We start from the raw sequence: 28,000 nt of genomic DNA on the forward strand, positions 1-28,000 counted from the left end.
TGGGATGGAGCCCGTCCGGTGCCAGCCCTGCCATGGGCAGGGACATCTTCCCCTGGGCCAGGCTGCTCCAGGACCTGCTCAATCTGGCCTGGGACACGGCCAGGGATGGGGCAGCCACAGCTTCTCTAGGACAGAAGGAGAACATCGGTGTGGATCTGGTCCATAAATGTATTTGATGGATCCTCGTAACAAGAGCTCCAAGCCCTCAGTGCTTTCACTGCCAGAAGGGTTTGGTTGCTTCCCTGTGTGTTTCTTGCAGGTGCTGGACAGGTGGTTTAGGGTGGATTTGGGTCAGTGGCCCACCCTGACAAGGGAGCAGGGCAGGCTGTCCCGTGCTGGTGTGAGCAGCGCTGCCTGCTGGGCACGCTGGTTCTCTCGTGCTTAACCCGTGCATTTTTGGGATGTTTTCCCTAAACACCAGAGGCTCCTTTGACATGGCCCCAAACAGAGCTGCTCAGTGATTTTTGCAGCTACTCCCGAAAGCCTGGGGCTTCCAAAGACTGCACCAAAGCTGCTGTAGGCACAACATCCCAAAATCCCTATTTCCCAAAATCCTTGCATCCCCAAACCCCAGCATCCCAGTATCCCAAAACCCCAGCTGCTGCAGGCCCAGCACCCCCAAAATTCCTGCATGCCTATATTCCAGCATCCCCAAATCCCTGCATCCCTAAATCCCTGCATCCCAAAATCCATACATCCCCAAACCCCAGCTGCTGTAGGCACAGCACCCCCAAAATTCCTGCATCCCTATATTCCAGCATGCCCAAATCTCTACATCCCCAAACCCCAGCTGCTGTAGGCACAGCACCCCCAAAATTCCTGCATCCCTATATTCCAGCATGCCCAAATCTCTACATCCCCAAACCCCAGCGGCTGTAGACACAGCATTCCAAAATCCCTATATCCTAAATCCCAGTTGCTGTAGCACAGCATCCTCAAATCCCTGCATCCCAAAACCCAGCTGCTGTAGCACAGCATCCCAAAATCCCTCTATCCCAACTGCTGCAGGCACAGCATCCCCAAATCCCTGCATTCCCCAAATCCCTGCTCTTTTAGACAGGACATCCCAGCATTCCAACATCCCAGCTGTGAACACAGCTGCTGGCTGCGCTCCAGGCTGAGCCATTCCAGGCCCGGGTGAGTGTCCCAGGCTCAGCTGCAGGACATCCCCAGGCCTGGCAGCAACCCCAGAGAGAGGCTGGGCTGGGAATTCCCGCAATTCCCGGCTGCAGTTCCCTGGGGATCATCATCCTTAGATCTGCATTTCTTCAGTAACAGGATCATTTCCTCCGGCTGCGTCCCAGTTCTGTGGAATTCCCGAGCACAGGCTCAGCTCAGTTCCTCTGGATCGGGGCTCCATCCCAGTACCCCCAGTTCTTCCCAGTGCCAGGACAGGAGCCCCCAGGGGTGTCTCCCCCTCCCCAGGTTCCCCCTTGGCTCTATCCCAATCCCTGGGGTCCATCCTGGAGGGAAAGAGCCGCACCTGCCCCCAGGGAATTGACCCCGGTGTGCCTGAGGGAGCTGGGGCTGGGCAGGGGCACCCACAGCACCTCCTGGGGCCAGCCCTGCTCCCCAGGGTGCCAGCCTGGGCCGAGGAGGTGCCAAACTGGGCCGAGGAGGGGCCAGCCCTGTGCCAGCCTAGGCCGAGGACGTGCCAGTGCAGTGCCAGCCCTGTATCAGTGCAGCGCCAGCCCCGTGCCAGCCCGGGCCGAGGTGGTGCCAGGCCTGTCACACACACACACAAGTGACACCGGCTTTCTCTGTGTTTTTATCTCAACTCCCCAGACAACAGATCCCCGTGCCCGCCCTGGAATGTCCTGGAATGTTCTTTACACACGGCTACAAAAACCCCGGGAGGCAGAGGGGGCAGGGCCAGCCCCAGAGCAGAGCTTGGCCAAGCCCTGGGATCAGAGCTGGGCCAATTCCCTGGATCTGAGCTTGGCCAATTCCTTGGACAGAGCTGGGCTGATTCCCTGGATCAGAGCCTGGCCAAGCCCTGGGATGAGAGCTGGACCATTTCCCTGGATCTGAGCTCAACCAGGCTCTGGGATCACAGATAAACCAATTCCCAGGAGACAAGCCCAGCCAAGCCCTGGGATCAGAGCTGGGCCCATCCCCAGATCCAAGCCCAACCCTGCCCTAGGATCAGAGTAGGGCCCATTTCCTGGATCAAGGATCCGGGATCAGAGTTGGGCCCATCCCTAGCCCCAGGATCAAGTAGGCCCATTTCCTGGATCAAGGATCCGGGATCAGAGTTGGGCCCATCCCTAGCCCAGGATCAGAGTAGGGCCCATTTCCTGGATCAAGGATCCGGGATCAGAGTTGGGCCCATCCCTAGCCCCAGGACCATCCCCAGGGTCCAAGATCAGATCCAGGCCCAATCCCAGCCCAGGCCCAGGATCAGGTCTAGGCCCATCCCCAGGATCAGAGTCAGGCCCAGCCCCAGGCCAAGGTTCAGATGCAGGCTCAGGCCCAGTCCCAGCTCCAGATCAGATCCAGGCCCAGGCCCAGGCCCATCCCCAGGCTCAGGCCCATCCCAGCCCCAGGGTCAGATCCAGGCCCAGGATCAGGTCCAGGCCCAGCCCCAGGATCAGATCCAGGCCCAATCCAAATCCCAGGCCCAGGCCCATCCCCAGCCCCAGGATCAGGTCCAGGCCCATCTCCAGGCCCAGCCCCAGCCCCGGGGCGCAGTTCATGCCGAGAGGTCGCTGTTGTCGAACCTCTCCTGGTCGTAGACCTCGGCCACCACCTTCCTGCCCGCGAACCAGCGCCCATTGAGCGCCTGGATGGCCTTGTGAGTCTCTGAGGCCATGGAGAACTCCACAAAGATCTTGACGATGATCTCAGCGTCCTCCTCCTCGCCCTGCTTCTCCTGGTAGATGATGACCCTGTTGACAGCCCCGAACTTGCCGCACTCCTCCGTCACCTCTCCCTCCAGGTCGTCGTCGATGTCCTTGGGATCCACCATGTTCCGCAGCACCATCACCGTGGACTGCAGGGAGGGAGGAGAGGAGGGGATGAAGGCTGGAGACACACACGGGGCACAGCCCAGCACCCAAACCCCAAACCCACTGCAGGCACTGCTGCCATGATATTTTATGTAAAATCCTTCTGCTAGGATTTTTTCTCCTGAGAAGCTGAGAGGCCTCAGAAATGAAATGTAAACAAGAATTATCTGCTGCTGTGGCATGCAACAGGTGCATGTGTGATTGGTCTCATGTGGTTGTTTTTCATTAATGACCAATCACAGTCCAGGTGTCTCAGACTCTCTGGTCAGTCACAAGATTTTATTATCATTCCTTTCCTCTTCCTTTCCAGCCTTCTGATGAAATCCTTTTTTCTATTCTTTTAGTATAGTTTTAATACAATATATCTAATAAAATAATAAATCAGCCTTCTGAAACATCGAGTCAACAGTCTCATCTCTTCCCTCATCCTGGGACTCCTGTGAACACCAGCACCACACAGGCACCGTCCATGGGCTGCAGGCTCAGGCTCTCAGGGATAATCACTGAGCTTCTACTGCTGCCTGGCAACCCGACAAAGGAGGAATGATGAGGAGGACTTCATCTTATTAGAAGGCTAATTACTTTAATAATAATTAATTGCGCTAATAATTAAAATTAATAAAAATACTTTCAATTTTTAATGAATTTTACTCAATGTTTAATTTTAAATAATTAAAATAATAAAATTATTAATAATTACTTTAATAATTATTAATTACTTTATTATACTATGTTACATTACACCTAAAATGAATCTGCCAAGCACTCACTCTGCACACAACTGCTCTCTCTGCACTTATGTCCTGACTCTCTCTCGTGACTGTCCTGACACACACAAACACACACACACACACACACACCTGGCCCTGACAGACCAAGGAAACGAAACACCATCACTCTGGGTAAGCAATCTCCATATTGCATTCCACTTTGGCACAGCAAATGATAAGAATTGTTTTTCCTTTCTCTGATGTTCAGAGAATGTGAAACGGAAATATTCTTGGGAACAACTGTGCCTTGCTTTTCTCTGTGAAGAGAAATGTGGCAACAAGTTTCCAGGCCTGTGTGGTGCTGGCCCCTGGATCAGAACTCCCTGGCTGGGAATGCTGTGTGCCATTTCCTGGGACACACCCTGGAAGCACAACGAGCCTTGGGCACCACTCCCATCTTCCCTGTGCTGCTGCCATCCAGGTATGGCACTGTCACATTTGCTGGAAAAATCCCTTCGCCAGGATTTCTCTCCTGGGAAGCTGAAAAGCCTCACAAAAAAATGTAAACAATAATTTATCTGATTTGCTTCTCCTGTGTTTTGCTGCTTTGGAATGTGGTAGGTGATTGCTCCAGTGGTTTCATGTGAATTGTTTTTACTTAATGACCAATCATGGGCAAACTGTGTCAGGACTCTGGGGAGTCACGAGATTTCATAATTGTCTCTCCAGTTTTCTGTCTGTATCCTTTCTGTATTCTTTAGTATAGTTTAGTTTAGTCTTCTTTAATAATATAATATCATAAAACAATAAATTAGCCTTCTAAGAACACGTAGTCAGATTCACCATTTTCCTCGCCTTCGACAGGGACCCTGAAAACACCACACAGGTATTTTTGGCTTTTCCTCAACAGTTCCCCAGTTCTGTCACAATTCTCTTTGTGTTCCTTTCCTGCCCTCCCAGTAAAGGCTTTCCCAGGTGCTCTGGGTGCTCCCAACAGGACACACAGGTGGGTGACACACCTGCACCCAGCCCTTCCATGACTGAGCCCCTCGGGCTCTCAGATCACCTGGCCTGAGCTCCAGGGCCACGTCCAGGTGGCCTCTGGGCACCTTCAAGGACAGAAATTCCATCCCCTCTCTGGGCAGGCTGCTCTGTGCACCGGGCCCTGGCACCCCTGGGGCATTCCAGGCTCTGCCCCATCCCATTCCAGGCTCCACATTTCCTATGGCTGCTCCTCACAGCCCTGTCGTGTCCCTCAGAGGTGCTGTGGGTGCCCCTGTCACAGACATCTTTTATGAAAAATCCTTTCTTTAGGATTTCTCCTCCTGAGAAGCTGGAGGCCTCAGGAACAAAACGTAAACAGTGATTTTCTGCTGCTGTGGAATGCAACAGGTGCATCTGTGATTGGTCTCACGTAGTTGTTTCTAATTAATGGCCAATCACAGTCAGCTGGATCGGAATCTCTGTCCGAGCCACAAACCTTTGTTATCATTCTTTCTTTTCTATTCTTAGCTGGCCTTCTGGTGAACTCCTTTCTTCTATTCTTTTAGTATAGTTTTAATGTAATAGATATCATAAAATAATAAATCAAGCCTTCTGAAACATGAAGTCAGATCCTCATCTCTTCCCTCATCCTGGGACCTCTGTGAACACTGTCTCATGCCCCTGAGCCCAGAGGTGCTGTGGGAGAGCCCAGAGGTGCTGTGGGTGCCCTGAACTGCTATTGCTGAGCTCAGAGGTGCTGTGGGTGCCCCTCAGAGGTGCTCTGGGTGCCCCCGAGCCCCCGGCCCTGCAGAGCCCAGCCTGGCACCCAGCTGGCAGCTGTCCCCTGGCACACTCACCTCCTGCTTGCGCAGCAGCTTCTGCATGACCATGTGGCGGGCGCTGCTGCCTGAGATGCTCATGTGCTCCTGCTCGCTCAGCATCTCCGGCCGCTCCGACTCCTGGAACACCTCCTCCTCCTCCTTATTCTCCTTCTTCACCTCCACCAGCCCCAGCGCTGGGGGGCTGGCCAGGATGGGGTTCACAACGCCCACCTGCGGGATGGTCACCGGGATGGGCGGCCGGGCAGGGGTCACACCTGGGAGAGCACGGGGACAGGAGGGTGGTCAGTGACAGCTGGGCAGCGGTCAGTGACACTTGGGCAGCGGTCAGTTACACTTGGGCAGTGGTCAGTGACAGCTGGGTGATGGTCAGTGACATCTGGGCAGTGGTCAGTGACAGCTGGACAGTGACAGCTGGGCAGCGGTCAGTGACAGCTGGGCCATGGTCAGTGACAGCTGAGCAGTGGTCAGGGACAGCTGAGCAGTGGTCAGTGACATCTGAGCAGTGGTCAGTGACAGCTGGACAGTGACAGCTGGGCAGCGGTCAGTTACACTTGGGCAGTGGTCAGTGACAGCTGGGCAGTGGTCAGTGACACCTGGGCGATGGTCAGTGACAGCTGGACAGTGACAGCTGGGCAGTGGTCAGTGACACCTGGGCGATGGTCAGTGACACCCAGAAAATGTTCAGTGACACCCAGGCCACGCTCAGTGACACCTGGACAATGGTCAGTGACACCCAGTGCCAATTTCCCAGCTTTTCCCCCCATGCCAGGTGTTCCTGCTGGGAACCATGGCCTGTCCCATCTATTGGACACAAAATGAATCCATAAAACTTCCCAGCTCCAGCCCAGGCAGGGCCAGGAGCAGGAGTCCAGCTTCACGTGTGGCACAGAGTGACATGTGTGGAAAAGGGACACAGGGGACAGGGGGAGAGCACACACGGGTGACAGGAGGAAGGGACACACAGAGCTGACAAGAGGCACGGCACACAAGGGTGACAGGAGGAGGGGCACACAGAGGTGACAGGAGGCACAGCACACACGTGGCAGGAGGAGGGGATAGACATGTACAGGTGACAGGAGGAGAAGCACAAAGGTGACAAGAGCACATGCACATGACAGATAGAAGATGACACACAAATGCCAGGAGGAAGGGGACACAGGGGCCTGGAAGAAGGGACACACACAGGTGCCAGGAAGAAGGGACAGACACGGGTGACAGAAGGGGACACACACAGGTGATAGCAGACAGGGGACACAGGTACCAGGTGGAAGGGACAGACACAGGTGACAGAAGGGGATGCACAGAAGTGCCTGCAGACAGGGGACGGGGGTGCCAGGAGGAAGGGGACAGCGGGGCCAGGAAGAAGGGACACACACAGGTGCCAGGAAGAAGGGACAGACACAGGTGACAGAAGGGGACACACACAGGTGCCAGCAGACAGGGAACACACATACCAGGAGGAGGGGACCCACCTGTGATGACACCAGGGGCCTGTGCAGCCATCACAGCCTGGGGCAGGGCCCCCAGGGGCTGGGCCAGGGTCAGGGCAGGGGACACGAGCCCCGGGGTGGCCAACGTGCCCAGCACTGCAGCTCCTGCCACGGCTTCCTGTGGGACACAGGGAAAACCTGGGGTTAGCCCTGCCCCAGGGACTGTCCCTGCAGAGCAGCCAGCCAGGCTCAGCTCCCTGCACTCAGGACATTCCCAACACTCCATCCCCAGGAACAGAGCAGCCAGCCAGGCTCAGCTCCCTGCACCTGGAAATTCCAACACTCCATTACCAGGAGCTCCCAGGGCTGTGAGGGAAGGCAGAGGTGTCACCCAGGCCAGCAGGGACACAGAAACTCTGAATGAAACCCTGGGAGAAAAACCTCCTCCTGGAACCCCAATCCCAAGGAACACCCTGACTCCAGACACCCAGCACTCCAACAGCATCCAGGAGGAACATCCAGCAGAACAACAAGCACTTCCATGGAAGTACTGAAATAATGTCCCTAAAGCACACTCCAGGATCCCCATGTTTTTGGCTGTTGTTGCTTTCCAGGCCACTGCAGTCCTGGTTTAATTGCTCATATCCTCCTCTCCCTTGTGTTCTCGGGGTTCCTGTAATCCCTGGTGTGGCAGAGCAGAAGATCCCAAGGTTTTGTCCTTCCATCCCAGATGTCAGTGGATCTGTGACTGCTGTGATATCCCAACTCTCCCCTACATAAATGCCCAAGCCCTGGGATCCAACCCATCCCATCAGGGCTCTGCCCCCAGTGCCCACAAGGCCACTCCTATTTCCACTGGAGATGAAGCTCCTGTTGAAGGAGAATGGGAAAGTGCTGGAACAAACCCACTGGAATTTCTGGCTCCACTGGAAATGGCTAAAAAACTTCTCCCAATACTTCTGGTTCCTTCACTTCCCTGCAAGTCTGACTTTTCCGCCCTCAGGCAGACAGGGGTGACCCCTGCTCCTCTCTCTCTAGTGCCACTCTCCTGGCAGGAACAGATCCTGCAGTTTCCCGACAGAACAGCAGGATTTACATGTGTCTGTACCACATCCCCATCATTAAGCAGAGTTCATTCTCCCTTCCCAAGTGATTCTGATCCAGGTAATTCCAGCCATGTCTCAGCTTCCTCCCTGCCCTGACTGCAGGGCTATCCAGCCCTCTGGAATCTCTCCTGGGACCTGTGAGTTCCACATGAGGAGCAGCTCCTCCCACTCCTGCCTCCACCTTCCCCTTCAGGGAAACATTCCCAAAAAGCCTTTTGGAGCCTCAGCCACGCTGCAGCACCACCAGGGGCTGCTCTGCCCAGCAATTCCTGCCCAAGCAAACCCCACAACACAAACAGTGCTGGAATTGTCCTGCTCCATGGGCTGCAGTGCCATGGGGGGATCCTGCTGCCCAAGGCTGGGAGGGGGGCACAGCCTTGGGAATCTGTCCCACCCAGGAGCTCCTGGTACTTCAGGAAAACAAAATCAGAGAACTCAAGCTCTGTACCAATATCCAACCCACTCCATCTCTGCCTTTCCCTGTTTTTAGCAGCTTAAAGCCATCCCAGGCCTGTTCCACCCTGCTACAGGTGTGACCTACAGCCAGAGTGCTGCTCCTGCCCCCAGTCCTCATCCCTTCATGTCCTCTCCTGCTTTCTTTCAGCCTCTCCTGCAAACATTTTTCCCTCACTGCTGGCTTGGTTTCCAGACTAGGAATTCCCTCCACCCTTCCCCACCAGTTCTTGGAATGAAGGTCTCATCAGCTGTGCCAGATGATTCCACAATCTGGTGTCTCAGATTGCCCACTGCCAGGGACAAGCCTCCATGTGTGAAATCCTGAGACAGAGTATGATCTGCAATCATGGCACCCTGGAATGGCTTGTGCTGGAAGGGACCTTAAAGCTCATCCAGTCACACACCTGTCACGAGCAGGGACACCTTTCACTGTCCCAGGCTGCTCCAAGCTCTGCCCAACCTGGCCTGGAACACTTCCAGAGTTGGGGCAGCCTCTCTGGACACCCTGTGCAGTGCTCTGTGCTGTCCCTGTTCCATCCCTGTGTCTCACCTATCCCTCCCCTGTTCCACCCGGTGTCTCTCACCTGTCCATCCCCTGTCCCAGCCCGTGTCTCACCTGTGCTGTGATCTTGGCGGTGGCAGCGGCAGCAGCGACAGCAGCTGCAGGGGGCAGCCCCCCAGGTGTGGCAGGGGTCAGCAGTGGCATTGGGGGTGTCACAGCCTTGCCCACGCGCAGGTACTGACCCCCGAGGTCAAACAGGTTCATGGAGGACACGGCATCCTGGGAGGACTGGGCCTTCTCATACTCTGCAGGAGGAGATCATTCACTAGTGAGCCTTCCCTTGTTCAGTCATGGAATTATGGAATGGTCTGGGTGGGAAGGGACCTCAAACATCTTCCAGCCCCACTCCCTGCCATAGACACCTTCCACTGTCAGGCTGCTCCAAGCCTGTTCAGTTATGGAATTATGGAATGGTCTGGGTGGGAAGGGACCTCAAACATCTTCCAGCCCCACTCCCTGCCATAGACACCTTCCACTGTCCCAAGGCTGCTCCAAGCCTGTTCAACCTGGCCTTGGGCACTGCCAGGGCTGGGGCAGCCACAGCTGCTCTGGGCACCCTGTGCCAGGGCCTCACCCCCTCACAGCCACCATAAATTACATTTCTAAATCCAGCCCTGACCTGCTCCAAATTTATTCCCATCCCCTAAGGAAAATCCCAGCCCCGAGAGCAGGCCAGAGGACACCCCCTGCCCTGCCCCAGCCCAGGAACAGAGGACACCCCCTCCCCAGGTGCACCCAGCTGTACCAATGAAGCCGTAGCCTTTGTGCTTCCCTGTGGTGGGGTCCCTGGCCAGGGTGCAGGATTTGATCTTGCCAAAGGCCTCGAACACGCTCTTGATGTCATCATCGGACAGGTCCTGGTGCACCGAGGCCACGTAGATGCGGTTGAAGGCTCGGGCCTCCTCTGCCAGCTGGTCAATGATGGGCTGAGCCTGCCCGATGTTGCTGGGCCTCCCCACCTGCAGGGACAGGGTGGCAATGGAGCTGGGAAGGGCCTGGAGCACCTGAGGGAGCTGGGCAGGGGCTCAGCCTGGAGGAAAGGAGGCTCAGGGGGCCCTTGTGGTTCTGCACAGCTCCTGACAGGAGGGGACAGCCAGGGGGGGTCAGGCTGTGCTCCAGGGAACAGGGACAGGACAAGGGGAAACAACCTCAGGCTGGGCCAGGGGAGGCTCAGGATGGACATCAGGAGGAATCTCCTCAAGGAAAGGCATTCAGACATTGGAAGGGGCTGCCCAGGAGGTGCTGGAGTCCCCATTCCAGGAGACATCAAAGGAATGGCTGGATGTGGCACTCAGTGCTCTGGGCTGGGTGACAGACTGCTCGATGGCGAGATTTACCAGAACACTCCATTATCTGTGGTACGACAGCCATGGAGCAGGGCAGCTTGCCTGCTGTAAGACACCAGCTCAAGGGAACAGTCAGAACAGCTCCATATTCTGTGGTACGGACAGCCCATGGAGCAGGGCAGCATTTAGCCCCTGCCTGTGCAAAGCACAGCACAGCTCAGAGGGAACAGGCCCAGAACAGCTCCATTATCCTGTGGTTTGGTACGGACAGCCCAAGGAGCACCTGGTCCCTGCCTGCCTGTGCAAAGCACAGCACAGCTCAGAGGGAACAGGCCCAGAACAGCCTGCACTGACGGGGTCCTGGGCTCTGCTCCTCCTCCCTGTACCCATTTACCTTCCCTGACCTGCCAAACACAAACTTCCAGGGACTGAGCAGCATTCTGCAAGCAAACCACAGCATCCCTCCCTCTCTCCTAAACCCCCTGGGCCATGGCACTCTGCACACACTCAGGGCGTGTCAGAGACACCATGAAAGATATAAAGAATCCCCTTTGCTTTGTCTTCAAAAGAATTCCATGTGTGGGTGGGAAAACCTGAGTGCAGTCCCTGGGGCCAGTCTCAGGTGGGACTTGCAGGTTTCTCCCCAGGAGAAGGGACCCAGAGCCACCGTGTGCCCCATGTTGGACATCAAGGTCCATCAGGGAACAGTCTTTAGGTTCCTTCCCCCACCACAGGGCTGTGGGGAGCATTTCCAGGAAAAGGGCAGCAGGAATTTGCAGAGCAAGAGTGTTACTCACCTTGATGTTCCTTCCCCCCAGCATGACAGAGTTCATCTGCTCCAGGGCCAGCTGGGCAGCCTCAGGAACCTCGTATTCCACAAAGGCAAAGCCCTGGGATGGGAGGAGACACCTGTCAGTCACTCCAGCTGTGCCAAGCTTGCCCATGGACCTACAGGTGGGATTGATTCCCACCTCACTGATTCCTGCTCGTGGCCCAAGGAGATCCCTTAGAAAAGCATTTTAATGTGGCAGAAGATGCCTGCAGAGGTTCCCCCAAGGACATCTGACTCTGGAGCCTCTCAGACTCTGAGGCTCTGCAGCAAAACCCCACCTAACTAAGGGCTGCTGCCTTGTCAGCACTTCCAGAGCTTCAGGCTGGACAGCAGGAGGAATTTCTTCACTGGAAGGGTGGTCAAGCATTGGAAGGGGCTGTCCAAGGAGGTGTGGAGTCCCCATCCCTGGAGATGTCCAAGGAATGACTGAGTGTGGCACTCAGTGCTCTGGGAGCTCTTTTCCAACCTCAACGATTCTGACTCCATGCACTTCATCCCACACATCCCCAGCTCCCACCACAATCCTGCCCTAAGCAGATCAGGGAGCTGCAAACATTCACCCCCAGTGCTAAAAGGAGCCTGTTCTTCACAGGGATAGAGGCCCTTTCCTCTCCTGGCTGCATCTGGAAAGCCTTCAAGAGAGGAGGATGTTCCTTCAGGGCTGGGAATCATGGAAAGGTGTTGTAGGGACCTGAGAGCCCATGCAGTTCCACATCTTCCACTAGACCAGGTTACTCCAAACCCCATCCAGCCTGACTTTGGACACTTCCAGGAATGGGGCAGCCACAGCTTCTCTGGGCAACCTGTGCCAGGGCCTGCCCACCCTCACAGGGAAGAATTCCTTCCAAAATTCTGCAAAGCTGCTTATTTTGTGTTTAGGACACATGGCTGAAAGAAATGTCCTTGCAGAAGACCACAAAACACCTCATCATGGGGCATCAGCATCACCAGCTCTTGGTGCCCCCAAGGAATTCCACCCCTTCCCAGGACAGTTCACCTCCTCTTTGCCAGACCCAGGCAATCCCACAAGGGCTTGGCTGGGACAGGACCCTAAATCTCCTCTGGTTCCACCCCTTGCTGCAGGCAGGGAACCCTAACCCTGTCCCACCTTGTGCTTCATGGTGACGGAGTCCCAGGACATGTCGATGCTCTTGATGGGCCCGAAGGGGGCGAAGGCCTGGCGGATGGTGTCCTCGCCCAGCTCGTAGTAGATGGAGCCCACGTAGACCCGGCACATGATGGCGAGTGCGCGCTGCCTCTGGGCCGCCATCTGTAGCGAGACAAGGACTGGCCGGTCAGTGCCAGGCTGGCCACGGCCACGGGGCCTCCTCCCCCTGCTGCTTCCCTCCCGGAGCCAGCCACAGCCTGGACCAGAAGGAGTTCCCTGCTCGCTGCACAGGCCGCTGGAGCGGATCCGCCCGCCTCGGTCCCGGATAAAGTCCGGGGCACGCACGGCTCGGCCCCTCCGGCCGGGTCTCACCTCCAGCCTCGCCTGCAGGAGGAGGGAATCCCTTCGCTCTAGGGCAGCTTCCCCTCCAGGCAGCCAAGGGCTCAGCTCGGGGCACTGGGAGAACCCCTCCCGCTCCCCCCAGCAGCAGAGATCCATCGCACTCCCGCCCCCTCCCCGGCAGCACACAGGGCCTGGATTGGGAACCTGGGAACCTCCCCCCGCTCCCTCCGGCACCAGAGCCTCCCCCCGCCCCCGGCAGTGCGAGATCCAGTACTGGGCACCACCCCTGCCACAGCTCAACAGCAGAGCCAAGCACTCCCGTGGCCCAGCGGGACTCCTGGGAAGCGTGTGGTGCCAGTACTCATCCCTGCCTGGCGGCACTGGCTGTGCTGGGGCTGCCCCGCCATGCGGGCACTGCACGCAGGGTTCCTGCTACGGTGCCCTACGTCTGCCTGGAAACCTGCTCTCAGACAAATCCAGCCATTCTGACAGGAGGGATCCCAAAAGCAGAGCACAGTGTGTCTGTCCTTCGTGCTGTCACCCCCCGAGCAGCTCTAGAGCTGCTGAGGGACGGGGCCCTAGAGATGCGGCCACACCTCGGGGCTCTGGAGGAGTCACTGCCTGCAGGTGAGGGGACGGCTCTGGGGCAGGTGGGACACACCTGGGGCACCAAGAGGCTGGTGCAGAGCACGTGCAGCAGCAGCAGGTGATGCCTCTGGCCCTGCCCTGCAGCGCAGAGGGAGCTGTGAGCCCCCCCTTCCCTCCCTAGCACCCCCAGGGCAGAGGGGCTGCACCCAGCGCCTTCAGGAGATGACTTCTGGGGTGCCCTAAGGAGCAGAGGAGCTCTGCGACACCTGGGGACCCCTGGGGCAGAGGGAAAGCACTCAGGGCCTCCTCAAGGCTGATTTGTGGGGTGCCCCAACAAGCAGGAGCTGTGCCTGGGGATGCTGCAGCCCAAAAGGAGGGAGAGCTCATCTGTGACAGGCACAGCAGCAGGGACACAGCCTGTACCTGAGGGACTCCTGCTCCTGTCCAGGACTGCCACTGGAAACAGCCTGGGAGGGTTTGACTCCTGCCCTTCCATACAGGACACTGCAAACAGGGACAGCTCTCAACCCAGACTGTCCCTGAGGTGACATCCAGCCCCAACTGCTGCTCCTGAGGTGACATCAAGCCTCAAATGTTGCTCCTGAGGTGACATCCAGCCCCAATTGTTGCTCCTGAGGTGACATCAAGCCCCAGACTCTGCCCCTGAGGTGACATCAAGCCCCAGACTCTGCTCCTGTGGTGACATCCAGCTCCAAGTGCTGCTCCTGAGGTGACATTAAACCCCAATTGCTGCTCCTGAGGTGACATCAAGCCTCAAATATTGCTCCTGTGGTGACATCCGGCCCCAGCTGCTGCTCCTGAGGTGACATTAAACCCCAACTGCGGCTCCTGAGGTGACATCCAGCCCCAATTGCTGCTCCTGAGGTGACATTAAACCCCAATTGCTGCTCCTGAAGTGACATCCAGCCCCAATTGCTGCTCCTGAGGTGACATTAAACCCCAATTGCGGCTCCTGAGGTGACATCCAGCCCCAATTGCTGCTCCTGAGGTGACATTAAACCCAACTGCTGCTCCTGAGGTGACATCCAGCCCCAATTGCTGCTCCTGAGGTGACATTAAACCCCAACTGCGGCTCCTGAGGTGACATCCAGCCCCAATTGCTGCTCCTGAGGTGACATTAAACCCCAATTGCTGCTCCTGAAGTGACATCCAGCCCCAGCTGCTGCTCCTGGGGTGACATCCAGTTGCCCCCTGCCTGGCTAAGGATTTCCCAGCACGGCTGGGCCACGGCTCTCTTTACTCTGCAGGCTGTGACCAGCAGGACTATGGCACGTGCACATGCAGCACACAGAGGCTGGCTGCTCTGCCAGGTGCTCCAGCACATTCCCAGCTTTGGAAAGCCCCTCAGTGTGCAGCTCATCTGCTGAGGGGCTCAGAGCCACCAGCATAGCCACCCTGAGTGTCCCAGGGAGGTGCCTCTCTCAAGGAGCCTCTGCAGGAGGAAATGCCCACCTTGCCCTGCCACAGGACTCTAAAGGAGAGCTGGGGGAGTGAGGAGGACTCGGGATTTTCAGACAGCAGAAATCCCTCCTGCAAAGGGTGGCCAGGCACTGGAAGAGGCTGCCCAGGGAGGTGTGGAGTCCCCATCCCTGGAGGTGTCCTGGGAACACCTGGGCTGGTGACAGGGTGGGGATCAGGCACAGCTTGCACTCGATGATCTTGGAGGTTGTTTCCAGCCCCAATAACCCTGGGATTTTGGGCTTGCAGAAGGCAGAGCTGAGATGGGCTGTGCTGACTCTGTGACTGTGGGTCACCAACAGGAGCATCTGGCTGGGGGACGTGCCCTGGGCCCCTGAGCTCAGCACAGGTCGGTGTCAGGGCCTCCTGCCTGGACCTCTCAGTGCTCTCAGCAGCCCCAGGCTGATCTCACTGCTCCCTGTGCCTCCTTCTCCTCCTGTCACATGGAAAAGCACCTGAAGCCTCAGCCAGGCAGCAGCCCCCACCTGCAGCTGTGCAATGCTGCTCTAAAGGGACTGGAGGTTATTTCAAGGACAGGCCAAAACCACACCTTGGGGTGCTCTTGTAACCAAAGCAGGTGATGCACAGCCCTCACCACGAGTACCAGCCATGACACAGGGGATGGTGAAGGGACGTGGGAATCTCACACTGTGACACTGAGGACTGAGCCCAGGGGAAGCTGTCACTCAGGCCCTGAGACCCAGAGCTCAGGGAGTTCAGTTCAGGCTGTGCTGCCTCCACAAAGGAACTGGGGAACCCTGGCAATGGGAAAAGTGCTGGACAGGGGCCTGTTTGCACTTGGTGCATCCTGAGTGGGCTCTGGCATGAAGCACCTGCCAAGAATGGGATATCCTGACTGCTCTGAACTGTACCTGCTCCTGCTCCTGGGCTGTGTCCACCTGTCACTGCCCAGGGAGGAATGGCTGAGGAAAAGGGGTCACAAGCCATTAAAACTTTCCTGTGCCACCAACTCAGCTGTGCCCAGCTGGGAGAATGAGCCAGAAACAATCTAGGCCAAATTGCTGCAGTTCCACTGCCAGGCAGCAGCTCCAGGGATGGGGGGAGTTCCTGGGCATGAGGGCTCTGACACCATCTCTGCCAAATCCACACCAAGAAGGCTGCTCTGCTCCACTCCAAACTTACCCTGCCCCAGAACAGCCACTCTGGCTGCCCATTGACACACCACTCACTGCCAAGGGAGGGAGACTGGGCATTTCACCTCAGTGCCCTTTTCCTTGGAGTTCAAACCTCCACCTGTGTTTTGCACCAGGCACAAATCTCATAGTCCAGCAAGCCAGAGAGGTATTTACAAATGTGCAAATGAATTTACAAATGAACCTTTGGTGCACAGAGGAGTCACAGGACACTCTGCCCAGAAAAAGGAGGGGATGGCTCATGCCAGGTCATTCAGCTCTTTGTGGCCTCTGATTAGAAGGGGCACAAAGGCTCACAGGAGCTCTGTGATCAGCCCTGCAGTTCTGTCCCTCCCATCCTGCTTTGGCTGCACTCAGAACGTGCCATACTGCCCTGGTCTGGAGCGTGCACAGTAAAGAGAGTCTGAGCCTGGGCTGCACCATGCTCTGCCAACCTCCGGCACCCCGGCCCTCCCCAGCAGCGGCCGGCTCTGGCTGCTGGGAGGTCGTTCCACAACAAGTCGCCCCTTGGTGAGTTACCTTGGCCGTTAGTTTTAGGTCGGGACCTCAGAACTGTAGCATCCCTAGAAATGCAGCTCCCACAATTTCACGGGTGTGTTCAGAACTGGTGGAAATCTAAAGCTGTCTGTGCCCCCGAGTGGCAGTGTCCCCGCAGACTGCACAGCCTGGGGTCTTCTCGGGGCAGTGACACCTCGCTCTGCTCCTGGGCGTGTCCAGTACACGTGGGGATGTGGGAGGGCTGCGCTGGGCGCGGACAAGAGCATTGGCACCACTACGAACGTCCCCACGCTAGGCCCTGACTAAGACAAGTGCCCCAGAAGAAGTGAATATGTCTATTGACCGATTGTAAAGGTGAGAGAGGATCTCCAAAGCCCATTGTCACTGCTGCCATCTGAAAGACAGTAAAGACAGAGTTCAGTCTGTTGGAGCTGAGCATACTACGGCTGTTTGTACAAACTCAAGCAGAGCGGCGGCGCAGGGGCACCTGCGAGAGGCCTCTCCTTCCTCGGCCCTCACTGCCTGGTCCCCAGGAGCGTCCGGCGCCAGGACCCTGCTGAGCCCGGTCCCACCAGGCCAGGGTGGGCTTGTGCTGCTGCCGCTGCCTCGGGAAGCAGGGTGGGATCCCAGGGGGGACTCAAGGCAATAGCAACCTCTGTGACCACTGTCCTTGGTTCACCCCCAGCATTTAAAAGGAGCCCCTCAACTACAGCAGACCCTCAGAACCAGGCACAGCCCCAAACGGCCTCGGCTGCCGGGCAGGGAGAGCACATCCGCAGGGGTTCCTCAGGCGAAGCCCTCGTTTTGGGCTTCCTGACTTTGAGGAAAGGCGCTGAGAAATGTTCCAGAAACCTCTGAAGGAGGGGAGGTCAAACCCCAGTTAAGGGCTCTCCCGGTATGGGCATTCCAGTGCAAGCAGGAACAGCCAAGAGAACTTCTCCAGAATTGAGAGCACCCGGGTGCAGGGGAGGGAAATGGGGCAGCACTGGGACACAGGGACCCTCCCTCAGGCAGAGGAGATGGTGATAGGACACCGTTCCCAGGCTCTCTTCTCCCTTCACCACCTCAAACATGGCTCAGAAGCAAAGCCCACAGCAAAGTCTTTGGCTTCTCGTATCTCAAGAAGGGACGTCCAACAGGACAGGAACTTTTAACCATTTCCTCTGGGAACAAGAGAGATCTGCGGGCAATTTGTGAGGTTAGTCGGGGTGCCTGGGGGAGCTGCAGGCTCAGGGCTGTGCTCTGGTTCCGAGGGCCCTGAGAACTCCACCGTGTCGGGGGGAGCACGAGGCACGGGGAGCGGCTCGCAGGGGGCTCTCACCTGGAGGTTGGTGAGCTGCTGCTGCTGGTGGGCGATGGTTTGTTTCACCAGCACGCTCTTGATGCTCTGCTCCATCGCGTACTTCTTGGCCTGCAAGGAAAACAGGGGCTGTGGGGGCAGCACGGCACGGCGGGGCAGGGAAGGAGGCCTGCACAGCTCCCAGAACCTTCTGCTCTCCATGCCTAAGCACCAGGGCAATGCCCCCAGCTCCCCAGGGCCCTGGGACACAGAGGGTGTGGTGAGGGGCAGCCCAGGGAAGCAGCATGCACCGGGAGCTCAGCGTTCCCCTTTTCCATCCCCACAGCCCCCCACAGCCCCTTACCTGCAGGGCCGGGCGGGCACGGCCTCCTCCAGTCCTGTCCTCTGCTCTGAGAGCCTCTGCACAGACAGCTGCTACAGGAGGGAAGGGGCTCCAGCTCCCTGCTCCTCCCCATGGCCACCCCTGCGCTGGGCTCTGCCCCCTCAGCACGCCTGGCCTGCTCTGGATCTGCTCCCAAAACATGCCAGCACTTCCCTGGCTCTGCTCTCTAAGTGCCCCAGCTCACCTCTGGATCTGCTCCCAAAACACACCAGGCTCTTCCCTAGCTCTGCTCACCTCTGGATCTGCTCCCAAAACACACCAGGCTCTTCCCTAGCTCTGCTCACCTCTGGCTCTGCTCCCAAAACATGCCAGCTCTTCCCTGGATCTGCTCCCAAAACATGCCAGCTCTTCCCTGGCTCTGCTTTCCACTAGATCTGCTCCCAGAACATGCCAGCTCTTCCCTGGCTCTGCTCCCTAAATGCTCCAGTGTCACTGACATATTTTCTGAAAAATCACTTTGCCAGGATTTTTCTCCTGAGAAGCTGGGAAGCTTCAGCTTCTCCACGTTTTGCTGCTTTGGCATGTGATTTGGAGAACTGTTTACCCAGCATGTGAATTGTTTTTAACTAATGGCCAATCACAGCCAGCTGTGTCAGACTAGCCAAGTCTGTCATGAGATTTTATTATTCATTTCTTTCTAGGCTTCTGATGTCTCCTTTCTATTTCTTTAGTGTAGTTTTACTATATCATTTTCTTTTAATATAATATACACCACAATATAATAAATCAGCCTTCTGAAACATGGAGTCAAGATTCTCTTCCCTTGTCCTGGGGAACCTCAAATACCGCCACACCCCAGCGCACCTCTGGCTCTGCTCCCAAAACACAGCAGCTCTTCTCTCTGCTCCCCAAATACCCCAGCTCACCTCTGGCTCTGCTCCCCAAATACCCCAGCTCACCTCTGGATCTGCTCCCTAAATGCCCCAGCTCACCCCTGCCCTCCCAAGGCTCCCTTGGGGTTTCTCTCAGTCCTCCCCAAACCTGGCAAAGCCAGAGATGCTGGGGTGCCAGCACAGAGCTCAGTGCCAAGGCAAACCTCGCTCCCCAGGACACACACACACAGCCACCCCCTGGCACCTGGTGTCCCTGGCTGTGCTTGGGAGCTGCCAGGGAACAGCAGGATCTAACCCAGGGGTTTGAGGGCTGTGCTTTGGGAACTGGAAATGGACAGGGGGGCATGGATCTGTCAGCTCCAGATAAGCCAGAGGGAACACGGCTGGGAGGCAGCCAGCCCGCACAGAGGGACAGCTGGGACAGCCCAGACACAGCCCTACGGAGCCTCCTGAGGACAGGGGACACAGCTCTGTGTCCCTGCCACCCCGAGGACACAGAGGGACACAGCTCTGTGAACCTGCTACCCCGAGGACAGGGGACACAGCTCTGTGAACCTGCCACCCCGAGGACACAGAGGGACACAGCTCTGTGAACCTGCCACCCCGAGGACACAGAGGGACACAGCTCTGTGAACCTGCCACCCCGAGGACAGGGGACACAGCTCTGTGACCCTGCCACCCCGAGGACAGGGGACACAGCTCTGTGAACCTGCCACCCCGAGGACACAGAGGGACACAGCTCTGTGAACCTGCCACCTCGGGATACTCTGGACAGGGATACTCTGGGATGTGTCCCACTCTGGGTGTGGACAGTGACAGGCCAGGCGCAGCTGATCCCAATTTCAGCCCTCCTGGAGCTCCTCAGTGGCACCCACACCCTAGCTCAGAATTTCCATCTGACTCAGGATGCCATTTTTCTGAACTGACTTTTTTAAACGAAACCCACTCTCACCCACCCCAACAGCAATTCCCATCATGCTCCCAGAGGTGTCCATGAACTCCAAACCAAACCAAGCAGTTCCTGGCCCCAAATGTGCCTGTGGGACTCTCCAGCATGGCCACGACCCCACAGATCCAGTGGGGAGTTCCCTCTGGCGCCACCAGTGCCAGAGGCTCATTAAAGCACACCCCCACCCCCAAAGAGCAAACTCCCACCAGTTTTACTCACTTTCTGGAGAGCTTCCTGCTGCTCTGGGGTGAGAGGGGGCAGCCCCAGCTTGGCTGCCGTGCTTTGCCCGTTCTCCATCTTAATGGACTCCGTGCCCTGAGGAAACAGCAGATGCTCAGGGAAATCTGCTCTCACAGGAGTGACCTGTCTTCCCTCCCAGAAAACCAAAGCTTCATGTCAGAACATGAGAGCTGGCTAAGAACCCTTCCCAAACCCACCTGTACGCCAGGAAAACCAGTTCATATTCCCACCATTCCCTGTGGGAAGAGCCATCCCAGCAACTGTACAAACCAAGAGATTGTTGGATGTCAGGAAAACCAGTTCATATTCCCACCATCCCCTGTGGGAAGAGACATCCCAACAAGCCAAGCGATTGCTGGACACTTACAGAGTTCTCCAGCCAGGTTTGCTGTGAACAGACTATCAGATAATCCCCAGTCCTTGCGCACACCATCTCCATCCTCTCAACAGACCCACTGTCTAGTGTCCCCATCAATGCTCTCCTCCCCTCTCCCTCCCAGCTGACCCAGCTTTCTCAAGTTCTCAGTTTAAAACCTTCTCTGAAACGTTCCCAAATCACAGAATCATGGAATGCTTTGGAGGGACCCTAAAGCTCACACAGTCCCACTGCCTGCCATGGCAGGGACACTTCCCACCATCCCAGGCTGCTCCAAGCCCTGTCCAACCTGGCCTGGAACACTTCCAGGGATGCAGCAGCCTCAGCTTCTCTGGCAACCACTGCCAGGGGTCACCATTCTCACAGGGAAAGATTTCTCCCAAATACCCCAAGTGACCCTGACCTCTGGCAGCGGGAAGCCATTCCCCTCTGTCCTGCCAGCCCAAGCCCTTGCCTGAAGTCCCTTTCTAGCTCTCTGGAACTATGATTGCAGCACAGCAATCCCACTGCTGGAACCATGGATCCCACTGCTGGAACCGTGACTGACTCCAGCATGGTGATCCCACTGCTGGGGCCATGGATCCCTCTGCTGGGACAGTGACTGACTATAGAACAGCAATCCCACTGCTGGGGCCATGGATCCCTCTGCTGGGACAATGACTGACTATAGAACAGCAATCCCACTGCTGGGGCCATGGATCCAGCTTGGTGATCCCACTGCTGGGACCATGGATCCCACTGCTGGGGCCATGACTGACTCCAGCACAGTGATCCCACTGCTGGGGCCATGGATCCAGCTTGGCGATCCCACTGCTGGGACCATGGATCCCACTGCTGGGACCATGACTGACTATAGAACAGCAATCCCACTGCTGGGACCATGGATCCCACTGCTGGGACAATGACTGACTATAGAACAGCAATCCCACTGCTGGGGCCATGGATCCCACTGCTGGAACCATGACTGCCTCCTGCATGGTGATCCTGCGGCGAGGCATATGTGGCCCAAAGGGTCAGTGTCCGGCTAGCTGAGGGCAGGGGCCGACACCCAGCTGCAATTCCCTGCCAGCACCCCTTGGCGTTGGATGGCCTTGGGCGGTGCTGGCTGCGGACAGGCTCTCGCTGCTAAGATGGACAAGGAAAGGAGCTGGACACTCACTGGGGGTGAAGTCAGGTTTATTGAAGGACCCAAGACACCATCCAGGGAGTGACGAGGAATGGAGGGTGAAACAAGACTATAAAGGGGGTGGGTTTACGCTGAACCAATGGGGAAGGGTGATGGGATGAATTTAACATAACTGACATAATGGGGAAACCAATAAATACAAAGTAAAGGAGGGGCCCCAGGACTACAGCCGACCACAACCCCCACAGAGAAAAGATTCTGGAGAGTTGGGAGGAGTGGGGGGTGATTGACTGGGCCCAGGGAGGAGAGAAAGTCTACATATAAGGGAAGGAGAGGGAGAAGAAATGATATAACTGAAAAAACTGACAACCCCAATGGCGGGAGTTGCTATGGGGACAACATAATTGGCAGGACTAAACTGGGGGAGGGCAGAACCATTTACATTAAACAGGTGGAAACAATACATAAAATAGGGCAGTAATACAATAAACTTAACAACACACTACAACAGATCCCACTGCTCAGACCATGGATCCCACTCCTGGAACCATGACTGACTCCAACAATTCAGCAGCCCGGTGCTGGCACTGCTAGGACCCCAATTCCAGCCCGATCCAGTGCTGGCACCCCCAGCTCAGCCCCAGCAGCAGGACCTGGCCCTGCCTTAGGTGCTCACGTGGGTTCTGGTGGCACCATCCACCAAAACAGAGCTGTTCCTTCCCTCGACTCCACATTTCCCACCAACCATGCAAAAACCAGCGGGGACAACCCCAGCCTGTGGTCCTGGACATGTTCCTGTGGAAGGTCTTTGCTCTGAGTAAAAAGATCCATGGGAAAACCTCTGTTCAGAGCAGGAGCCATGACCAAAAGCAAAGCTTCTCCTGGACTGCCCTGAATAATGGAATGGTTTGGGCTGGAGGGACTCTAAAGCTCATCCCATTCCACCCCTGCCATGGCAGGGATCCCTTCCACTATCCCAGGCTGCTCCAACCTGGCCTTGGACACTGACAGGGATGAGGCAGCCACAGCTCCCCTTCCCAGCCCAGCCATTCCAGGATATATCCCCAATATTCTGACTCCTATTTTGCAGCAAGAATGAGACTCCTGGTTTTGTGCAGCCTCCAGGTTTGTGAACGTGGAGCAGACAGAAAACAAACACTCCCAGGACAAAATCCTGCTCTCCAGGTGTCTGGACAGCACCCAGAGCTGCAGGTGTTCCCCATGGCTGGAGTGGGACACAAGGAACACAGGGATGATGGCAACACCAGGGCACCAACAGGCACACAGAACAGAGGTGGCTGGAGCTGCAAACTGCAGTGCACAGAGCCACAGCCAAGCTGAAAGCAACAGCAAGAGCAAGGAATCATGGAATCTGAGTGGAAGCCTCACAGCACCGAGCAAGTCCACACCAGCAGGACAGTCCAAATGCCATCCCACTGGCCACAAACAAGCAGAATGCTGATCTGTCCCTCACCTGCACTAGATGCTGTACTGAGCCCAAGAGAGCACACTTAGGGAGCACCACCCTGATCCACACCAGCTGGAGTCAGGAATCAAAAAGCAGGCATGCCAGAGCTAGGACAGGGAGTGCTCCAAAATGCCCCCACAGAGGTTTTACTGTCCCAAAGGACTTGAGTGCCTGAACATGGCATTCCAGGGCAGAGAGCCAATTCGAAGATGCCAGAGAACATCAGGGGGAAGTCAGCCACAAAGTGAATAAAAGTGTCAGAAAGGCCATAGCAATGCCATGAGTTAGAGTGCTAAGATTAGCATGAAAGTAGAAAATGTCAGAATTACAAAGGACTCCTGCAGACAAGATGATGAGATTTGATCCTAGAATATGTATGTACAAGTCAATAATGAATAGTAATTTAATCCGATATAAAATCAAGTACTGATGCAATATTAAACTATTTTCCGCCTATGAGAAAAATGTATGATCAATTTGGGTGTCCTGGTCTCCTTCCGTCGACAATGAGGGGAGCACTGAACTGGGAGAACGATCACAGCCCTGTCATGGTGCCACACAATGTCCCAGACAGCTGGGATTCCTGCAGCAAGGAATCAGCTGGATCAGCCCCAGCAGGGGATCCCAGGGCCAGCACTGACACCAAGGGGCCATCCTGGAATCCCTGAGAATCCCACACACATCCCCTGAGTCCTGCTCTGTCCCACAGCACACCAAGGGCCATCCTGCATTCCCTGAGATTCCCACCCAGCACACCAAGGGGCAGGATCCTGCATTCCCTGAGAAACCCACCCAGCACACCAAGGGCCATCCTGCATTCCCTGAGATTCCCACCCAGCACACCAAGGGGCAGGATCCTGCATTCCCTGAGATTCCCACCCAGCACACCAAGGGCCATCCTGCATTCCCTGAGAATCCCACCCAGCACACCAAGGGCCATCCTGCATTCCCTGAGAATCCCACCCAGCACACCAAGGGCCATCCTGCATTCCCTGAGATTCCCACCCAGCACACCAAGGGCCATCCTGCATTCCCTGAGATTCCCACCCAGCACACCAAGGATCCATCCTGCATTCCCTGAGAATCCCACCCAGCACACCAAGGGGCAGGATCCTGCATTCCCTGAAAATCCCACCCAGCACACCAAGGGCCATCCTGCATTCCCTGAGAATCCCACCCAGCACACCAAGGATCCATCCTGCATTCCCTGAGAATCCCACCCAGCACACCAAGGATCCATCCTGCATTCCCTGAGAATCCCACCCAGCACACCAAGGATCCATCCTGCATTCCCTGAGAATCCCACCCAGCACACCAAGGGCCATCCTGCATTCCCTGAGAATCCCACCCAGCACACCAAGGATCCATCCTGCATTCCCTGAGAATCCCACCCAGCACACCAAGGATCCATCCTGCATTCCCTGAGAATCCCACCCAGCACACCAAGGATCCATCCTGCATTCCCTGAGAATCCCACCCAGCACACCAAGGATCCATCCTGCATTCCCTGAGAATCCCACCCAGCACACCAAGGGCCATCCTGCATTCCCTGAGAATCCCACCCAGCACACCAAGGATCCATCCTGCATTCCCTGAGATTCCCACCCAGCACACCAAGGATCCATCCTGCATTCCCTGAGAATCCCACCCAGCACACCAAGGATCCATCCTGCATTCCCTGAGAATCCCACCCAGCACACCAAGGGGCATCCTGCATCCCTGAGAATCCCACCCAGCACACCAAGGATCCTTTCCCGCATTCCCTGAGAATCCCACCAGCACACCAAGGGGCATCCTGCATCCCTGAAATCCCACCCAGCACACCAAGGCCATCCTGCATTCCCTGAGATCCCACCCAGCACACCAAGGTCCATCCGCATTCCCTGAGAATCTCACCCAGCACACCAAGGGCCATCCTGCATTCCCTGAGAATCCCACCCAGCACACCAAGGATCCATCCTGCATTCCCTGAGAATCCCACCCAGCACACCAAGGGGCAGGATCCTGCACTCCCTGAGAATCCCACACACATCCCCTGACCCTACTCTGTCCCACAGCACACCAAGGTACCCAGACTGTGCATAGCTCTTTGTTTTTATTGTCTTGTATTACAACACAATTATAATCTCAATTGTCCAAATTTTTATTACTCTAATTATATTACTATTTTTATAACCATTTTATTACTATTAATCTTTTAAAAATCTAAAAACAAGTGATTGGCGTTTTCCACACTATTTTTATAACCATTTTGTTACTATTAAAATGGTAAAATTTTAAAAACGAGTGATTGGCGTTTTTCACAAAAACCAACAGCCTCCCCCAAATTCCTGCTCTCTCTCACCTGCAGCCACCCAGCAAAGAGCAAGAAATGTCCCAGAACTCACAAAGGACTCCCATAAAATCAGGGAGTTCAGGTTTTATCCAGGCAGATTTAGGAACGGAGCCCAAAAGCAGCATTAAACAGGCGGATTTGGGATACCCAGCCCAACACCAAGCACTTAAACAGGTGAATTTGGGAATGGGAGCCCAAAACCAGCATTTAAACAAGTGGATTTGGGAAACTTAGTTCAACATGGAGCACTTAAACAGGTGAATTTGGGAACAGGAGCTCAAAGAGAAGCGTTTAAAGCAATGGATTTGGGAAACCTAGCCCAACACCAAGCATTTAAACAGGGGAATTTGGGAACTGGAGCCCAAAGAGAAGCATTTAAAGTGGATTTGGGAATGGGAGCCAAAACCCGGCATTTAAATAAATGGCTTAGGGAAAGCAAACCTAGCCCAACACTGAGCATTTACACAGGTGAATTTGGGAATAAGAGCCCAAAAGCAGCATTTAAACAAGTGGATTTGGGAAACCCAGCCCAACACTGAGCATTTAAACAGGTGAATTTGGGAACGGGAGCTCAAAGATAAGTGTTTAAAGCAATGGATTTGGGAAACCTAGCCCAAAAGCGTGCATTTAAACAGGCGAATTTGGGAACAGGAGCAGCATTTAAACAAGCGGATTTGGGAAACCTAGGCCAACACGGAGCATTTAAACAGAAGAATTTGGGACCGGGAGCTCAAAAAGCAGCATTTAAAGCAATGGATTTGGGAAACCCAGCCCAGCACCGAGCGCTTAAACAGGTGAATTTGGAAACGGGAGCCCAAAAGCAGCATTTAAGATTTGGGAAGCCTATCTCAACACCGAGCATTTAAAGAGGAGAATCTGGGAACGGGAGCCCAAAGAGCAGCGTTTAAAGCAATGGGTTTGGGAGCCCAAAGAAGCGTTTAAAGCGATGCATTTGGGAACGGGACCCCAAAGAAGCATTTAAAGCGATGCATTTGGGAACGGGACCCTAAAGAAGAGTTTAAAGCGATGCACTGGGAAGTAGAAACCCAAAGAAGAGTTTAAAGCCATGCATTTGGCAGCAGCAGCCCAGAACAGCGGCCTGCCTGCACGGCACCCAGCACGGGACGGCCGAGCCCGCTCCCCTCACTGGGACACCCACGGCGGGGCGGCAGCTCAGGACGGCGCGGGGGACACCGACACCTTCCACACGGAGAAGGCCGCCACGGGAGGCCACAAGAGACGGGAAGCGGCGCCGACCCCTCATAGCCGCGGGACCGGAGAAGGCCCGGCCCGGGCGGATCCGCCCGGCGGCCGCGCTGTATCCCGCCCCGAGGAGCCGGCCCGGCTCATCTCATCCCAGCCCGGCCCAGCCCGGCTCAGCCCAACCCGGCCCGGTCCCGGTCCCGCCGCCCCCTCACCAGAGCCGCCGTCGTTGTCGCCGCCATCTTGTCCTTCCCGTCTGCAGCACGCGGGTCTCGCGAGAGCTCCGCGGGGCGCGCGCGCGGGAAACGGCTCTGGAGGCCCTCGCGAGGAGAAGTCTCGCGAGAGCTCGCGGGGGGGTGTCATGTGACCCCAGCGGCTGTCAAGATGGCGCCGCCCGGCCGCTGCCGGAGAGGGGAGACGGGACGAGACAAAATAAAACAAACAAAACAAAATAAAATAAAATATGGTGTAATCCCGGGGGAACGGGGCTCCAGCGCGGCTGCTGCGGCCTCAGCGCTCCTGGATCGGTGCTGGGCTGGCAGTGCCCGGTGCCTCGGGACGGGCCAAAGCTGCCTGTGCCACGGGCAGGGCTGTGGCTGGCCGGGCCCCGAATAAAACGGGCTCAAACGTGCTAAAATGCGTTAAACCCGAGTAAACCCAGCTAAAACGGGATGGAACGTGCTAAATCCGACTGACACCGGGTGGCCTTTGGTCGCAGCCGAGGGAGGGAGCAGCGGAACCCCCCCGGTACCGGCCGTGGGCACCGGGAGGTGCCGGATGGGTCACGGGGGCGGACCGGATCAATAAATTATAAATTGCAGGTGTAAAAAATGCGTATTGTATGATTGGCTTTTCGCACATATTCAAATGAATATTGTATGTTTTATGTTAGAAAGTTATCCTGTGTTAGTTCTCTTAAGTAGTGTGTTAAATGTAGTTTTAGGTTATAAAAAAATGTTAAAATAGAAACTATGCTGTATAAGATAATTTTTTAAAGAAAGGACTCACACCAGATAGCAGCCACAGGACACCTCGATCTTTCAGAGAAAGAGAATTTATTGCTCCATTATCAGAAGAAAGGCACTTCTTCCCGCCTCGCTCAGCCCTGAAGATGCTGTCACGACTCAGAGGAAGAAGCTGACACTGCCCAGACAGAATCCTGTGTTTGAATGGAATTTATGCATCATGTGTGAGGTGTATGAATATGCAAAAGGCTGCTGCTTTTAAGGGTTAATCCTCTGTTAACGTGGGTCTTTTTTCGGGCTTATTTTGCCCAGAGAGAGATACCTGGACTGTCTGTAACTCTTTGTTTTTATTGTCTCATATTGTCCTAAATTTAGTTATTTTTATAACCATTTTGTTACTATTAAACTTTTTAAATTTTAAAACCAAGTGATTGGTGT

At 55.8% G+C, this 28,000-nt stretch overlaps 1 protein-coding gene across 2 annotated transcripts; it reads right to left on the bottom strand.

Moving 5' to 3' along the window:
• Positions 1-2,272: 2,272 nt before the first annotated feature.
• Positions 2,273-26,942, bottom strand: PUF60 (poly(U) binding splicing factor 60). Of its 2 annotated transcripts, XM_064706839.1 has the most exons (11): positions 26,813-26,942; positions 20,069-20,164; positions 17,707-17,796; positions 16,729-16,779; positions 12,325-12,486; positions 11,182-11,274; positions 9,844-10,057; positions 9,153-9,343; positions 7,017-7,152; positions 5,560-5,798; positions 2,549-2,992 (listed from the first exon to the last, which is right to left on the bottom strand). In XM_064706839.1, exons 1-11 carry the CDS (start codon positions 26,837-26,839, stop codon positions 2,693-2,695), a joined length of 1,599 nt encoding a protein of 532 aa, XP_064562909.1. In that variant the 5' UTR covers positions 26,840-26,942; the 3' UTR covers positions 2,549-2,692. The 2 variants fall into 2 exon arrangements, with proteins under 2 accessions (XP_064562910.1, XP_064562909.1); XM_064706840.1 differs by lacking the exon at positions 16,729-16,779 and having other exon boundaries at positions 2,273-2,992.
• Between the last annotated feature and the right edge of the window lie 1,058 nt (positions 26,943-28,000).

This window comes from Zonotrichia leucophrys, chromosome 2 (assembly GCF_028769735.1).
Source record: "Zonotrichia leucophrys gambelii isolate GWCS_2022_RI chromosome 2, RI_Zleu_2.0, whole genome shotgun sequence".
Taxonomy (NCBI): Eukaryota; Metazoa; Chordata; class Aves; order Passeriformes; family Passerellidae; genus Zonotrichia; species Zonotrichia leucophrys.

Excerpts from the sequence above, each read along its gene's own strand:
- PUF60 (XM_064706839.1), bottom strand. The coding sequence starts at position 26,839 with ATGGCGGCGACAACGACGGCGGCTCTG. Across the intron at positions 17,797-20,068 it reads AGCAGGAAGCTCTCCAGAAA|GCCAAGAAGTACGCGATGGA; the intron begins GTGAGTAAAACT and ends TTTTCCTTGCAG. Across the intron at positions 5,799-7,016 it reads GGCCCCTGGTGTCATCACAG|GTGTGACCCCTGCCCGGCCG; the intron begins GTGGGTCCCCTC and ends GTGCTCTCCCAG.